Genomic DNA, 16,037 nt, shown 5'->3' on the forward strand with positions numbered 1-16,037 from the left:
TTCTCAGTTGAAAACACTCTGGAAACTACAGCAACCAGTGACCATCACCTCCAGCCCACAAGCGGCAGGTCAGAGGGTCCCCGAGCACTGGGCTGGGCTGGGGGGGTACCAGCCTGGTCCTCAGCCCCAGAGGCCATGGCGGGGCAGGGGCAGCACCAGATCCCCAGCTGTAAGGCTTTGCTGCATTGTCCAAGATTTGGGAAACCAACAGCCGAAGGGCAATGATCTTATTCTCTTTTTTTTTTTTCTTTTTTAATCTACTAGGTATAGCTAATATTGCAGACATTTTTGTAAGAAAAAATCCTTACCTTTTGACCTTTCCCTGCACTTTTGGCTTAGAAGACAGGTGTCCATAGACTCAGCCAGCAGTGCTGCCCAGGCTCACAGTGCAGAACCGCGCGTATTAGATTTGCCCCACTACTGAAAACAACACATACGAATCGAGTTGGTGGTAGGGAATAAGGACTTTATTCTAAGAGATGTGAGCTGAAGCAATGAGCATCTGAAGCAATGACCACTAGAAAAATGTGAAAAACACATCAAATATTTGCATTGTACCAGTTCAGTTTGAACACAAAGGTCCCTTGCAGTAAAATGTAGGTACAGGCCAAAAGCATATGCAGAAGCCCTGAAGGTCACCTACAGCAGTGCTTTTAACGTTTAAGAAAGAGGTCTCCCCTATGAAAATCTATAAGCCAGGAAAAACACTTCAAGTAACAAAGAACACAAAAGTAAAAATGATCTGTTAATTCTGTTTGGCTCTGTGTAGAAGGAGGGGGATAATATATCCCAAAAGAGCATGCATCTTTAAGATGTATAAATGTGAAGTCCCTAGAACACAAGTCTGCTGCCAGACCAAGTACCGCTTTTTCTTCCACAACTAGAAAGTCAAGTGAAGTATGTCTGTTAAGCATAGGGAGACCGTGTTCTGGAGTTAAAGCTTCTACGACCACACGGTCTGCTTGCCAGCAAGGAAATCTCACCGACACGCATACTCAACAGACCTCTTCTATTTGTCTTTATAATGGCACCCTATGATTAAAATCTGCAAATGGCATAAAATTATACTTCCGTAAAATTTCTGAAAACAAACATTAAAACAAGTATTTCCTTGATTGTCTTAATACAGGAGGCCAAATGCTGTTCTCCTTGAACTCTCCCTTCACATTCATTTTGGTACCACTGACAGGAAGCTGCGAGTGCACATGAAGAGCAGAGCTGGCTCTGTATAAGCCAGAGGTGGTCAATATTTTAACCTGGCTCATGGATGTGCCATCAAAAAAGGGCTAGCAGGACCATTTCGTGCTATTTTCAAGGTCTGCCAGCTTAATTCTAATGCATACATACATATATATACATATATATATAATGCATAGTACATTGCAATTATAAAACATAATTTATTTTTAAACCTGCTCTTTGGGACTCTAGAATTTGAGTAGTTGATCCACTAAATCCACAGGTAATATGAGTTGAGCAACCTCTTTTCTTAACATAGTACCATAAATGCATCATCTTAAAAACTGCTATTATGGGGGTTAATCCAATAACAACAGTGGCAGCAACAAAATTCATTGTCAGGACAAATGTCAGTCAGGCATTAAAAAAATATGTCTCTGAAGAATTGCATTGTTTTTAAAAAATACAATGAAATATTCTATACAAGAATATAGGCATCACACTTACGAATCTAAATTTATAACCACTTACATGTATTAGCTATTCTCAATAAACCATCTACATTTGCTACCCACCTATAGTAGCTAAAGCTTCAAACTGGGAACACTACAAATTTATGTATCTTCCCTGAGATCAGTAATCCAAAATAAATAGCCCTGCAAATGTAACAGTGTAAACTCCAGATTGACGTCTTCAGTAAGAATCATTCCTCAAAACTCAAGGAGAACATTAAGCAAAGGTAAACATAGCAATCATTTTGTCAGTTTCGAGTTATTTTCAGTGACAGCGGAACCTATGTGAGATGTAGCATCCAAACGCTGAAGACCCATCATTTGCATCATACAATATAGTTGTCCTAGTTCACTTTCCTATCATTGAACCCCTGAACACATCCAGCTGTGATATGGATCTCCAAATTGCAACCCAGAACTGCTCTTCCACTCTGCATAATCTTTACAGTGACTTTAAAAACACTCTTTCTGAGGATCTTATTCTTGAATAGAGGAATGGCGAATAGATCTGTGATAATCCTCTGGACTAGTCACAAGTTCTGGTAAATCATAGCCTCTCAGAAGATGTCCACTGTTTTGTTGAGCAAAGTAATACAGCTGCCTGGCAAACATTGGTTCAACCTTAAGAACAGACAAAACATTAATCAGACATGTGACAAAATTTCATGGTCCTCATCTTACTTATTTACAGTGATTTTAAGTTAAAAACAAGGCAGGACAAAACAGTTCCGCTTACAAGAATGGGAAAATAATTTCAGTGGTCCCACCAATCTCTGTTTTATGCAGGTCTTGCCTGTTCTGCTGCCAAGTGCCTTGCCAATTGCACCCACCCTTTACCTCCACAGTCTTTGTTTAGAGGGGTACCCAGTGACACTAATGATGTATTAGGAATTGCAGCCCCCTTAGCCAGCCGCTGGGTGTGAGCAATGCCTACAGGCCAGAGACATCTATGATCACTCAAGGTGTTCAAATGCATATACAAAGCACTGAAAGTCTCATCTGCATTGCAAAGCACTTTGAGGACTTAACTTAAAATGCTGGAGCCCTCAGGTAGACTGATATACATTGCCAAATGACAGTGTTTGAAATTAGACTTCATTCTAACACCAAGGTGACTCTCGTTTCTGTTCATTCAAGTTCTGATGAGGAAACCATTCCACCACCAAGAGGGATTTGTATTATTTAATGCTGCCTTCACTTCTGTCTCTTCAGAAACCACCCATCCCCCTCAGGGCTTTGGGCTCTGACTGCAAATATTTACGTTGCACATAGAGAACACCTGAAGCTCTCCTTATTCTTGGGAGATGGAAAGGTTGGACAACTCTTCTCCACAACCCTCTCCTCCTGGTCAGCCGGCCCCTCCACGACACCAGCACCATTTGGGAGGCAAAATACGCAGTCTGTGGGTCCAACCTCTGGGAAGCCAGAGAGCCAGAAGGGATTGCTGCCTTGGAGCACCCCACCAATCCCCCTTCCCTTCCTCTCATTGACATTCAAGGGCAGTTGAGCACCTCCTGTCCCACCATGGGGCAGACAGTAAGGCAACGGGGCAGGTAAGCCAGACAGCACCCAGGGCAGAGCTGTTTGCTGGGATGGTGTAGCGCCACCAGCCCATGAGCTGGGACGGTGTAGCCCCACCAGCCCATGAGCTGGGACAGCCCAAGAGGTTGAGGAGCAACTAGCAAGGGGAAAGCAAAGCTCTGCAAAGAGCAGGAGAAACAGGCTCACAGAGAAGCTGCCAGGACAGGAGATGGATAAGTGGGCAAGAGAGGGGATGCTGGGAAGGAGGGATGGAAAGCTAGAAAGCCAAAATGGAGACAGAAGACCTTAAGGAGAGACAGAGGTGGAAAGCTACCTCTAACCAGTCATTCCATAGCTTGGGAAGGATTTGTGAGCTTCCCGCCTTCCACCTCAGAGATGCACTGAGCAGCGGTGTAGCAGTGTGAAAGCTACGCAGCTAAGGGGAGGCCATGGCTTATGACAGATGTCTGACTTAGGACCCATGCTGCTACTGAAGGGTCTGTTGAAAAATGGAGACACCTGTTTTCTTCCCAAGCATGCAATAAGCTAAGCACTGCCACTAACGTGTGCATGATCACCTCTCTTGTGGTTTTATGGGCCAATACAGCCAATTTAGAAAGTACCTGGTCTCGGTCTCCGTCATCACCCTCTCTCACATAGCATCCCGAAACACTAGCTTTGAGTGTGTGCGAACTGTGGTCAGTCAACCCATGAGCTTACCAGCTACCTTAACCCCGAAGCTGCACAGGCAGCCCCTGCATCCCAGTAAGTGCTGAGGTCTCCGAGATGCAGGTTGGGATCTTGGAGCATCTTCAGAAGCAGCAGCTGTGAAAGCACCATGTCCTGCACTGGCCTGGCAGCCCAAGGAGCTGCACAACAGAGCCAGTGATAACGACATGGCCCAGATCTTCCAGGTATCTTCTAGCTTTAAGTTTTGAAGGTATTTTTAAGACATCACAGATGACACTTAAACTCTACAGAGAGGGATATCAGGTGCTCTGCCCTACTGAGGGCCACCAGTCAGTCCTTGGCAGATCTGGGGATTCAACCCTGCTCTGGATGGTGCTGCATTTTCAAGAATTCATTACTTCCCTCACAACCTACACAAGGTAGAAAAGCCTGACTGGCAGATTCCCATCCTCCAAGGAATATGTTTCTTTTAGATAAGGCAGAAGTCTTACTTACATGGGCTGTAATTAGCTTCCTCTGCCTCTGCGGATCTGGAAATTCCTCCCCAAAGCACAGAGTGACCTGGTATCTTGGCAGCGGACGTCCATGGTGAGCAAAGGCTTGGAGCTCTGGGAAAAGAGGAAGGACTGTGTGGGTTAACTCCAGCAGGCAGGCAAGCACCATGCAGCTGCTGGCTCATTCCCACCACTTGCCTCACAAGTCATGTCATACGCACAAACCAGGATGTTCTTCCAAATAGTATTTTTATTGGGCCTCAACAGCAGAACCCAGGACCCACTCAAGCAGGCACCCAACAGCAGCCCTGAAGTCGATGGCTTAGTGGAACCAGAGACTCGAAGTGCTGCCAGCCACGGAATTCAGCCTCAGACAGACACAGTCATGGAGCCACTGTCATTCTTGTGCCTAGTGGAGGGTGGGGAGGCACAGAAAGGTGAAGGACCTAATTTAAGCCATGCACTGAGCCAGCAAAAGAGCCTGTGTCTGCTGTGCTCCTGTAGTCCCTTCACTAACCCGCATCCTTGTACAAAGGGAAAAAGGTTGAATCATACTATTACACTAATACTCAAAGTGGCCCCTATGAAAGATAGAGGGGGAGGCCTTTACGAGAGACTTCCACTCAAATGAAAATCACTGTGTTATGTTTTAGACACTGTATTTCCTTCCAGAAAAAAAAAAAAAAGAGAACTGCATCTAATACATTATGTTCATGAAAGTTCACATTATATGAACCATTTCTATAGACCTGATTGGCAAAGATTTCATCTTAATTTATAACCCCGTTCATGCATTCTGGAACAAAACTGAAATTACCATTAAAAACAATGTCTTATAATGAAGCACACCCCTCTATACAGCGAAAGGAAATTCTTCAATCTTGGCATGACCAATGCACCTTTTCCCAAAATGCACCCCTGCCATTTCTACTCTAACCTCAAGCTTTTCAGACCAGAGTGGCTACCACAATAAGGTCCCAGCCCTGGCTTGGGACTACAGGTCTTACTGTGAAGGTCAGTTATAAGAGTGAAACAATGGGCAGCTCACTTAAAACACAGAGTAAAGCATGGTTCTCCCCAGGGTCTGTCTCAAACCCCCGTTTTTCCTTTTCCCCCAGTTTTATTTGGCTTCAGCATTTCTCCAAATACTGAATATCTGTGGGACTGCCACACAGCAGCCCGTGGCACATATCTGGAGAAAAAAGCCCTTTCTTTCCCTCCAGCAGGATAATTGAGGCTTGAGGTCAGCCTCATGCTTCTCCAAAACCCTCCACTTGTTCTGTCTTCCTTTCCAGACTCAAGCGACTCTTCCTACACTGCAGAGCTCCCCATGCTCCTCCCCAAACCTTCCACATCTCCTGCTACTCTGGCTTCAGCTGCCCCTCCTTCTGCCAAGCCAAGTCCCTTCCAGGTGCCACCCTCACACTCCCAAATTCTCTTCCCCTATCCTCCCACTCTCCAGCCAGTCCAATTTACTGCATTTGTTATGCAGTAGTCCCCAGAGACCATCCACCTGGTTTCTGATTTATTGCCATTTGAGCCTTCTCAACAGCACAGGCCGCTCAACATGGGCCTCAATGCTCCAGAGCAGTTTGCACTGCAGCATCCAGCTCCTCAATGGGGTCCTAACAGCTGTGGTCCATAGCAGTTTTACTTCTGCCCCTTTCTCCACTGTTCCAGATTTCCTTTCCCAGTAGAGGTCTCCTGTCTCTCCTCCCAAGGAAGCCCTGGTTTCCTAAGCAGAGAACCCCAAAGCTTGCCTACAGTCTGGGACCTCACTATATTCAATTAACATGCAGATGTGATACACTCATGGCAAGTCACTTACAAACCCAGCTGAGCATCCACACATGCAAAAACTCACTTTGCACACACCACAGACTATGACTTCAACCACATGCTTGGGTTTGTGCAGGCATTGGTGCATAAGTAATTTAGGAGGGGAAAAAAAACTATTGCTTGAGCTTATCTTTGGGGTTAGGTGTCTAAAAAGAGATGTCCTGTCAACCGTTTGGAAGAACCCAGAGTACATCTAAAAAACCACCAGAGAAAAGAGAAAGGGATTTCAAAACCATAATCAGAGGCAGAATAATGCATCTTTAAATTAGCATGTAATTGAAGCCCAAGCCAATAACCTGACCTCAAATTCCCCTTTCTAACTGTCGATTTTCACATCCATATGAGATTTCTCTCATTAAATCCATTTCTTGCTTGACCACTCTGCTTGGATGGTGCATCAGCATTGGAATATAAAGCAGTCTAAAGCTGTTGGTTTGTGGAGATATTTTTTTAAATTTGCAAGGCATTATTCTAAGAAACGCATACCAGTGCTGATGCCCTGTTCTATGGGAAAATACACCAAACCACAGGCACTCAGTTCACCTGTAGTGATGCCACACAGCTCAAAAAAGCAGCAATGTATTCGAGCTGCCCAAATTGTCCTCTGCAGCAATGACCAGCTCCCACCAGTTTCCCTGAGCGGACAAATTTCCTCCCTCTAACTGCTCAGAAGTGCTGGGAAGTGGGGTTGAGGCTCTGCCTCTTCCCTCCACGAGCTGGAAGGAGAAGGTGTCATGCCGAAGTGTGTCCTTGTCATCTCTGTACTGATGCTGCCAACTGCCCAGTGCAAAACAAGACCTTCCCACATTGCTCTGGAGAGGTAACGCATCTTCCTGCTTAGAGCAATCCCTAAACTCCAAAGCTTGTGAAATCCTCTTCACCCCCCAAATGTCTTTTAAACACTGGCACAGACTGAAAAGGAGGCTTTCTACTGAAATTCATGCTGATATTTGTATACCCTGAGCAAGATCTCAGGCTCGCTCTAGGTCACACTGAGCAGCATGAGTGCAGACCACAGACCTACCCAGGACTTAGACTAGTAGATCCAAGATCAGGATCCCCTTTCCTCTGTCACTCAAATACACAGAAAGATTATTTTGCTAGGTTCCTCCTTATACTTCTTAAAGAGATGTGAGGTTTGGGGTATCACCAGCTGAGCATCCATTCATTCCTGCTGGTTTGTGCAGGGGCATTGAATGTGCACAGAGAGCAAAATTTGACAGGATTATTCAGGAGTCAATTACCCCTTATTCAGGAGTCAACTACCCCTTGACTGTGCTTGCCCAGAAAAAGTTAGGAGTAATTCTTACTGTAACTTGAAAGGTAAGACAAAAAGAGCACTCTCATAAAGCCAGCATGGAGAGCAACCGGGTGACATCTCCAAAAATTATATCAAAGCCAAAGTGGGCATTACCTGCCAAAAACTGCTGAGTATCAAAAAGCTTGCATGTTTGGTCCCGCTCCAGCTTGTTGGGTCGGTCACTGCAGAGCGCCAGAGGCCCATCCCAGTAGATCCTGCTTTGGCAAAGTCTCTTAGCATAGAGGCCATCAGGTGCCATCCACAGTATTACTCCTCGTTCCAGGTGGTTCAGTAGTTTTTCTATGTTCTTCCTCTGACCATTATCCTCTGGATAAGGGAAGATAACTTGCTCCAGGCTGCTGACCTCGTAACTTTGGCCATGGGATATCCTACAACCTTCAGGACTAGAAGTTGTCACTTCCTTTACCAGTATTTCACGGTAATATAAGCAGATGTGGAGCCGACAATCTGCAAGGAGAAAAAAAAAAAATCACTGTGGTACATTAGTATGAATGTTTTATGTTTCAGATCTGTACTAAGGCCAAGAGACAGGTTTGTGTGACATTTCCAAACCTGGTGGTCACAACCACTCAGATGACAGGCTAACATTAGCAGAAGTCATCTAAAGAATATAAATACTGAAACTTTTGGGGCACAGTAGAATTAATGCTCTCTCATCTTAGTTAAGGGCTACCAATGTGGGAATTTGGTAGGAACTGATGCCCTGCAAACTTCACATTTCCATTTAAAACTCTGCACATGAAAAGTTGTTGTTTGTCACATTTTCCAAATTCACGTCACAATTAAACCCACCAGCTCAGTACACTTCCTCAGATTTAATCAGGAAGTAGCTGTATTTCTCCACAGATTTTGCATAAAAGAGGCTTTTGCACAGAGAACCTGTGATCTTGCATTCAGCTGCCTGAAGAGAAGCAACTGTTGGCTCCAGCTCCAACAGGGCTGTACTCAAAATCCCCAGCCTACTTTCAAATGGCCATTCAGTCAACTTGGCTGACCCATCAGAACTCGCAGAGCACTGAATATATTTATATAATACGTGCATGTGTGTGTGTGTGTGTGTGTGTATAATATATGCTTATATATGTATATACACAAACACACACAGATACATGTACATACAGACCCTGATTCAGAAGAACAACCCCACTCAAGAAACCTGCCAGGCATCACATTATATGTTTATCCATTATTCTATGAAAAGCACATTACCACACCTTTTCCTAGTCATTCAGAAAGTCCCCCAGCATCTGGATGTCTGCAAACCTGGTTGAAATAACTTTTCCTTTTCTTTCCTGAAAGCCTTTTTTTCACCAGGAATAATGGAGCAGAGCAAAGCCAGACAGCACCAGATGGAGCACCACAAGGTACTCAGGGATCACCAGCTTTTGGGGTGGCTCTTCCCAAATGAAAAACTGAACTCAAAGTCACTGACCTCCCAAAATTTCCCAGCTTCTCTGGGAAGGCCTGATTTGGTGGTTCACCAAAGCAATTCATCACTAACACCGTGAGCACTTCCATTAAGTTTAACCACAGTTCCTTGATCCCTTGGAGCTGGGGCTACAAGTGCTTATGTATCCTAGCAAACAAAGGTTTAAGCTCATACACTGATTTCATTAATTAAAGAGGTTTGTTTGGGTTTTTTTTCATCTTTTTTTCTTTTCATCAGAAAGGAGAGACATTGCTAGGGCAAGTCAGAAGTGGGAGTCTCTTGTCAAGCTCCCTAGAAAGCCTGCAGGGTCATGGACCTTACCTGACAGGGCGAGGGCTTCACCAGACCTTATGCTTGGCTCAATCGGGATGCCAGGAGTCTGGGACTCAGGAGGGGCACAAGCATAAAAGGTTCCTGTCACCTGACAACCTGTTTTCACAAACAAAAGTCAGTGACAGCTGCCTAAATCCTGAAAGAAAAGCTTGGGCAGAGATCACAGCCATGCAAAAACGAGATTTTCTGGATCCCACCAGGAACTCTCTTCCCCCCTTCTAAAAAAAGTCTTTTTTCCCTGTTCTTCCAGGTATGCCAACTCTACCGATTTCTCCAGATGTTATTTTGACTGTATTTTTATTTGGGTCTGCATAAAATACTCCCTTAGCATTTCAGCATTCCCCCTAGTACTTTTTCCTTACCTAACACGTTATTGTATTCTAGAAATAAATTACACTATTAACTAGACCATAGTGCTCTTAAAAGTTGCCTGTATTTAAAAAAAAAAAAGGAATTTTATTAAAGACTAGTATAATAATAAAGCTGGAATTAATGCTGTTCAAAAAGTAGCAGGAGGTTATTAGGGTTTTATTACCAGGACTATTACTAGACTGTTCCAAGAGATGCCTGTCAGTAAGTGGATTATCACACAGGCAATCAATGCTTTCCTCTTGTTTCTTCATGTCAATAGAAGTTGCAGAAGGCTGATGCAAGTGACTTGCAGACAAGCACACACTACCTTTCCCAAAGGCAGAACCCACCACGATCAGGAGCTGGAGCGATGCAGATACAAAACACCTGTATCTCCTGGAGAAGTTTTAGAGCCCAATGAGAAACCCAATACCAGCCACTAACAACTGCCTCTAAATTCAGCAAAGTGTCCAAACATATGTTTAGCTACTGCAGAGGACATACTTCAGGGCAGAGTTCATTCAGCTTGCTACCTCTATTTTTTATTAGCAAACAGCTTGAGTAAAAGCAACAGGATTCTGCCTTATAATTCCAACAGACTGCCAGCAAAAGTTGCAGTGCACTGAGCATTTACTTTTTAGCAGACCTAAAGAAACAAAAGTTTATTTCTCCATACCAAACCTCTAGAGAACTGTCCTCAGATAAAGCAGGATCTGCTCTAAGAAGTCCTTCCTCGCTTCCCATCCTTTCCTGCTCTTCTGAACCAGCTGCTTCTCCTTATGAAGCAAATGCTTGTGTCCTCAGGTGAGTTATCCTGCAAGGGTCTACAGCAGACAGTTCCCTTTCTCTTATGTTTTATCCCCTGCAGGCTTCAGCATTACCAGTTTTCACAATTCAGGCTTTTTCCTAAGGATGCAGAGCTTGGAAAGCCATAATTATGGCAGGCTCTGGTACTGCAAGATCTTCGGGGAAGGGAATGTCCCTTTATTCTGTTTCTGTGGTACTAGCCCCAAGAGAGACTCAATCCATGACAAGTTGTCCTATTGCCACAGCACTAAAATAAAGTAATAATTTCATCTTTCCTCTCGGGAGAATAATGCCATTCCAATCCACAAGGCTGGAGAGAAAACCTCACTGATGCCTGCCTCAAAAGGTCCAAAATCAGAAAGCAAAGCTAAAGAGCACATGTTCCCATTTGGGGTTTTTGAAGGGGTTGGTTCCCTTCTTTTTGCTTAGGGCTTTTGAGACAGCTGAGGACTTTTGGAGGCTGACTTACATCAGCTCAGAGGACTGCATAGCCCCACATCACTCAGATGATGGCAGTGAGAGCAACAGCCAGGACAAAGGCTCTTGCCGGGAGCCCCATGGCTCTCTTTGAAGAGAGCCCAGCACTCCTATCTGGTCACTACTGTTAATTTCAATGAAAGCTATGAATAAAAAACCTGAAATCTGCGGTCCTTCTAGGTGATCAACCTCAGCAAGCAACACTAAATGGCAGCATCTTACCATTTTCACAGCCAGGCCCTTGCCAGTGATGACTGCGAGCTGTGAAGGGGACGCTGGCACACGGGTAGGGGATGTCGGGATGCGGCTGCTCCGGGGCAAACTCCCTCCAGTTCCGTTCGTGCGGCACCATGTAGTTCGGTACCTATTAGATTTAACAACATATTATTTTACTCAGCAGCTGTCAAAATTAATTCTACGTATTGCATCAGCTTTCACATTTCAGGTTCTTGATTTTCTCTGCCAAAGCCCGCGGTGGTCTAAGCATCGCTCAGGCTACACAAATGGCACTTCGCCACCACCACCAGTGAGGCTGTCAAATGAACTTCTCACCACTGGTGTAAATAATAAGCAGGGTGGAATAACAAAAGGCAGTCAAAGCATTGCTGGTAAATGTCTGCTTGGAAGAACAAGGCTTCAGTGGGTGCTTACATTCCGGCACCAACAGAATGGCAGTGCACTAATATCTTATCGCCCAACAGAAAAGAGTTATTACTCAGTAATAAACAACACCAAAGGAAATTGACTGCCCTGCGGCCTTATATGACATTAGAAAAGTTGCTTCTCAGTTTCTCAGTTTTCATAATAAAGTTTCTTCCCAGAGAGAACTAGAGAGCCACACCAGAAAATACAGACACAGCACAAAGCACAAAAATGATGCTGCTCAATGGACAAGCATCAAGCAAAATGCATAACTAATGTCATACCTGAGACGGTAGTGAAGTGTAAGGAGATGTTATTGGAAAGGGATGGTTCATCATTAATGGCTGTTCCTCCATGCTAATCTGTTTTGCACCTATGCTCACCAGAGGAATAAAAATTATGTCAACCACATCTTAAGGAAATCTGAAATGGGCACATTAAAGACAAATTCATACAATCTGCCTTTGTACAAGCAGAGGACTAAAATGCACTGCAGCACCCGTTTGGGACAGGACTCCCAGCCCTGCACTGCAGGCAGCTCCTGGACGCAGTCTGTCCTGCTGGGGTCCCCAGATTCCCCCGGGAAAGCCCAGCCATAGAGCCATAGCTGGTGCACCATGATGCCCTGCCTGAGCCCTGCCAAATCTTTGCCTCCCGCAAGCCCTGCCTGGTGCCAGGGTCTTCTTGAAGGGCAGGTGCTGACCCCAGCCTCTGCCCAGGGAGCTGCAGGCTGGGCATTCCTCACTCCCAGATCTTTTCCCCACAGCAGTTACCTACTGTCTGGCTCAAAACGCTTCTGCTTTTCTCTGTATTCAAAACCTAGATCCAGCCAGCATTTTTTTTTTTCTGCCTGTTCCTTCAGCTGCTTGCTTTGCTCTCTCTGTACATAACTGGCAGGGAGGCTCCATCTAAAAGAGCAATTCCTCCAGCGATGTGCAGGGCGCCTGTCTGCATCCTCTGCAAGGGCTCCCTTTCAATGCTCTGACTCAAATGCCAGCAGGCCTCCCGCAGACACAGCCTCTTAAGTCATCAGAACAAGCTGCACTTGAGCCCTGCATTTCGGCTCCTTAAAAGACTTAAAAAGACTGCAGGGCCATTCTGGAAAAGCACGCTTCAGTCCTCATATGCTTACAACGAGACATATTCACACTCTGTTGCACAGGGAATTTGAGATGATTTACCTTTTTTAGCTCCTTCTGGCACTATTCTGTACACTTTATAGGGATCTGAGATGTCCAGCTGGCTTCTCTCCACTAGTTCTTCAAAGTCATTGCTCTTGTTCAAAGCACACCTTAATCTTGTCTTCCAGGTAGGGGGATCTGGCTTATCAATGCCCTCTCTGAACTTTCCTTTAAAAAGAGCCCAGGCCTGGAAAGATTTCAAATAATCAAAAGAACAAGAAAAAAAAAAAAATCAACTACAAGGTATGAGTCCACAATGCTTAAAACAGCATATATGTTTGTGCTTATATGTACATGAATTTACCCCCTACAGGTTTAGGCTGAGAACAAAGCAGCATGGTGGGGTAGGAAAAGAGTTTAGCAGGCACAAGGAAAGGGAGAAAATGATCCAAGATTAATGTGGAAACAGATGTGCTGCAGTCCCACAAGCATTTAGCTCCACATGGAGAAGCGGAAAAGGACGATCTGTCTCATCCTGCAAACACAGGGGACACCAGGACACAGCCAGTGCCACCAGGCAGGCAGCAGTGGGCACCCAGCAGAGCCAGCCTGCAGAAGTGGGGATGGCGAGAGGCCACTGCAAGCTGCCTCCGGGCATCCCTCCTGCTCTGGCTGTGTCCCACAACCCCAACCCTGGGCTGAGACCTACCTTGAAAAGGGCAGCATCCTCCTCGCGGTTGTAGTCCTGCTTGCCAGCATGCTTCCAGGGGATGCGGAAGATGCTCTTCTCATCGTTCTCCCACACCAGCCCTGGGTACTTGCCACTGTCTATCTGGTCAATCAGCCACTGGCGGAGTTTCCCATTGCCGCAGCTCACCGAGTTCATCCCGCACTCGCCTGGCTCCAAGTTCATGCCACTCTTGTCAGGAGTTGGGTGGGGGGGCTTGGGGGTGCCTCAGCGAGCCCACCTCTCTGCACACACACAAGCACCGGCTTCTCTGGGGGGCTGTGGAGGAGGGGGAGAGAGGCAGGATGGGGGAGAGGAAAACCCACAGGTCATGAACCGGCTGAAGTCCCTGTGTAGAGCCCTGTCTGCAGTCCCTTGTCCCCAGTGCCACACATATCACACAAACGACAGCTACGGGGACAGCCACGGGGATGGGGGGAGTCCGGGAACCACAGTACAGAGCCTCAGGAAACCAGGCACAGCCCCCCACCAACCTCCACAGGTACCGCTCATGCTGCAGACTTTGACAGACTTCCCCTCTGTCCCGACACTGTTTTGCATGAACACACATGGGTTGTTGAAATTTTCATCGCAAGTGACTTAGGGCATAAATTCCCCATCCTGCTCAGAGTTCAACTGGGTATTTACTTTTTCCCCAAAGAAAAAAAAAATTGCATGAAAATGTATTTGCACATGACAGTGCACATATTTAATGTTAGACACATGCACAGAATTTGGAGAGCTTCACATGCAGTTATGATTTATACAGCATCCAACTATAACATCAAAGTAGTTTTCACAAGCTCATTTAAGCAAGACACATTTGAACACATGATGTCCTATACATATCTACCTCTCCAACTGCTCCCAACACACATACATAGTAACATTCAAATCTATACATTGCAAATACCTAAAAGCAGAAAGACACCAACCTACAGAGCCTGGCACTGAACCCAGGGACACAGGAGTGTGCAGACAGCCACACAGAGCCCCAGCTATACACAGAGGTGCAGACATGCACTGGAGTGGATGCGCACCCGCTGGAAAGGTCCTAAACTGAGGACACCAACACCAGTGATGGGGACCTGGCATCAGCTTTGCCTCCCTGACCTGAAAAAGTGCTTGAATGTCCAACAGCTTAGTTTGGTGTGTTTTTTTTCCCACATGACTGCTAATAAAAAAGTCACTCCTCACACACAGTCTTTGCCTCTACACACAGGGAGACCTTGAGAGATCCCTTGTATGACAGGCGCACACAACTGTGGGCAAATGGGCAGCTCCACATCCCTTACAGCCCTCTTCAGCTGGCAGCATCCCCTCAGACACCAAACCTGTTTCCCCAGATTCTCCCCTGGCCACAGTGAGGTAGCCAGGGACACGGCTCCCCCGTGCGTGGCCTGTTGAAGTCCAAGGAAAGACCCCTCGAAAAGTCCTTTTCACCCATTAGACAAAGCATGAAGCGGATCCCCCGTACCCGTTGCCACGACCCTCCCCTGGCAGGGAGAACTGTCAGGGCCGGGGGGCGGTGGTGCGCCTTCACCTCGACAGTAGATAACAAGGCGGGTTTTTTGGTTGGTTTTTTTTTTTTCCTTTAAATTAGGGAAAAAAATGTTTTCCTCAAAAAAAAAAAAAAAAAAAAAAGAGACCAAACGGCTCGCTCAAGTGCCGACAGCATCAAGAAAATCCCAGACGGGGGAAAGCCGAGGTGCCCGCAGCGCCCACCCGTCTCCCTCCCCGTCCCGTCGGGTCCCGCGGCGGGGCCGCTCTGCCCGGGGGAGAAGGACGGAGCGCTGCTGCGGCCCAGTGGGGTGAACGGGGATCCGGGGGGACGGACGGGGACTCGGGGGGCTCCGCCGCCACCGCTTACCTCTGTCGCGGCGCTGGGAGCGGGCAGGGAGCGCCGGCTGCCGGGTCGGCTGCTGAGACGGGGCGCACCGCGACTGGGCCAGCGGCACCGGGAAGTTTCTTTATATGATGGAGGGCGCAGTGCCCGCGCGGGGGGAGAGGCGGGCCCCGGCCCGGAGGTGGAGCCGCCGAGGGGAGCGGGGACTTTGCGAGCTGGAAAACATCTGAGGCAGTGACACATGCCCATTGCTGGTAAACACACGCTGCGGGGCGGGGGGGCGCACAAGCCGGCGCCCTCTCTGCGTCCGCGTTGGTATTTTTTTTTTCAATCTATACATACAGACACATACACATAAATAGCATGGGGAAACTCCTACCTATGTTAGCCAGGCGGCTTTTACTGTAAAAGACCCAGCTAGCTACACCCACCAGAAACGTACTAGACGGCGCCGGCCGAGCCCCCGGGCGGCTCGGAGAGACGGCGGGGCATCCGCCCACCCACGCTCTGTCCGGGCCGGTACCCCCTGTCCGCCTCCTCTGCGACCCAACCCAGCTCTGCCCGGGCCGCCGAGCCGGGATCGCGGAGGGGGATGAGAAACGGCCTCCGAGGTGAGGACGACACCAGACGGGTTTGGGGCTCGAGCGCTCACCCGGCGAGACTGCACGTGCTTTGCAGCCCCTAAAGTGTGAAGGTGGGGGGACAAGGCGGGGGACAGCGAGCCGGGATGGGGCGGCAGCAGCCGGAG

The 16,037-nt window shown here is 47.1% G+C and overlaps 1 protein-coding gene across 2 annotated transcripts; it reads right to left on the bottom strand.

The window, feature by feature from the left end:
- Positions 1 to 461: 461 nt before the first annotated feature.
- IRF4 (interferon regulatory factor 4) lies at positions 462 to 15,408 on the bottom strand. Of its 2 annotated transcripts, XM_065831737.2 has the most exons (9): positions 15,314 to 15,408; positions 13,426 to 13,722; positions 12,777 to 12,963; positions 11,880 to 11,968; positions 11,176 to 11,317; positions 9,307 to 9,414; positions 7,650 to 8,003; positions 4,398 to 4,510; positions 462 to 2,312 (listed from the first exon to the last, which is right to left on the bottom strand). In XM_065831737.2, exons 2-9 carry the CDS (start codon positions 13,627 to 13,629, stop codon positions 2,169 to 2,171), a joined length of 1,341 nt encoding a protein of 446 aa, XP_065687809.1. In that variant the 5' UTR covers positions 13,630 to 13,722; positions 15,314 to 15,408; the 3' UTR covers positions 462 to 2,168. The 2 variants fall into 2 exon arrangements, with proteins under 2 accessions (XP_065687809.1, XP_071660634.1); XM_071804533.1 differs by lacking the exon at positions 462 to 2,312 and having other exon boundaries at positions 4,418 to 6,428.
- Between the last annotated feature and the right edge of the window lie 629 nt (positions 15,409 to 16,037).

Source organism: Patagioenas fasciata, chromosome 2, assembly GCF_037038585.1.
Source record: "Patagioenas fasciata isolate bPatFas1 chromosome 2, bPatFas1.hap1, whole genome shotgun sequence".
In the NCBI taxonomy this organism is placed as follows: Eukaryota; Metazoa; Chordata; class Aves; order Columbiformes; family Columbidae; genus Patagioenas; species Patagioenas fasciata.

Bases quoted from the DNA above. Each gene is read 5' to 3' on its own strand.
- IRF4 (XM_065831737.2), bottom strand. From the start codon at position 13,629: ATGAACTTGGAGCCAGGCGAGTGCGGGATGAACTCGGTGAGCTGCGGC. The intron at 12,964-13,425 runs GTAGGTCTCAGC...AAATCTTTCCAG, and splicing joins AGGATGCTGCCCTTTTCAAG to GCCTGGGCTCTTTTTAAAGG. The intron at 11,969-12,776 runs GTAAATCATCTC...TGGTGAGCATAG, and splicing joins GCCAGAAGGAGCTAAAAAAG to GTGCAAAACAGATTAGCATG.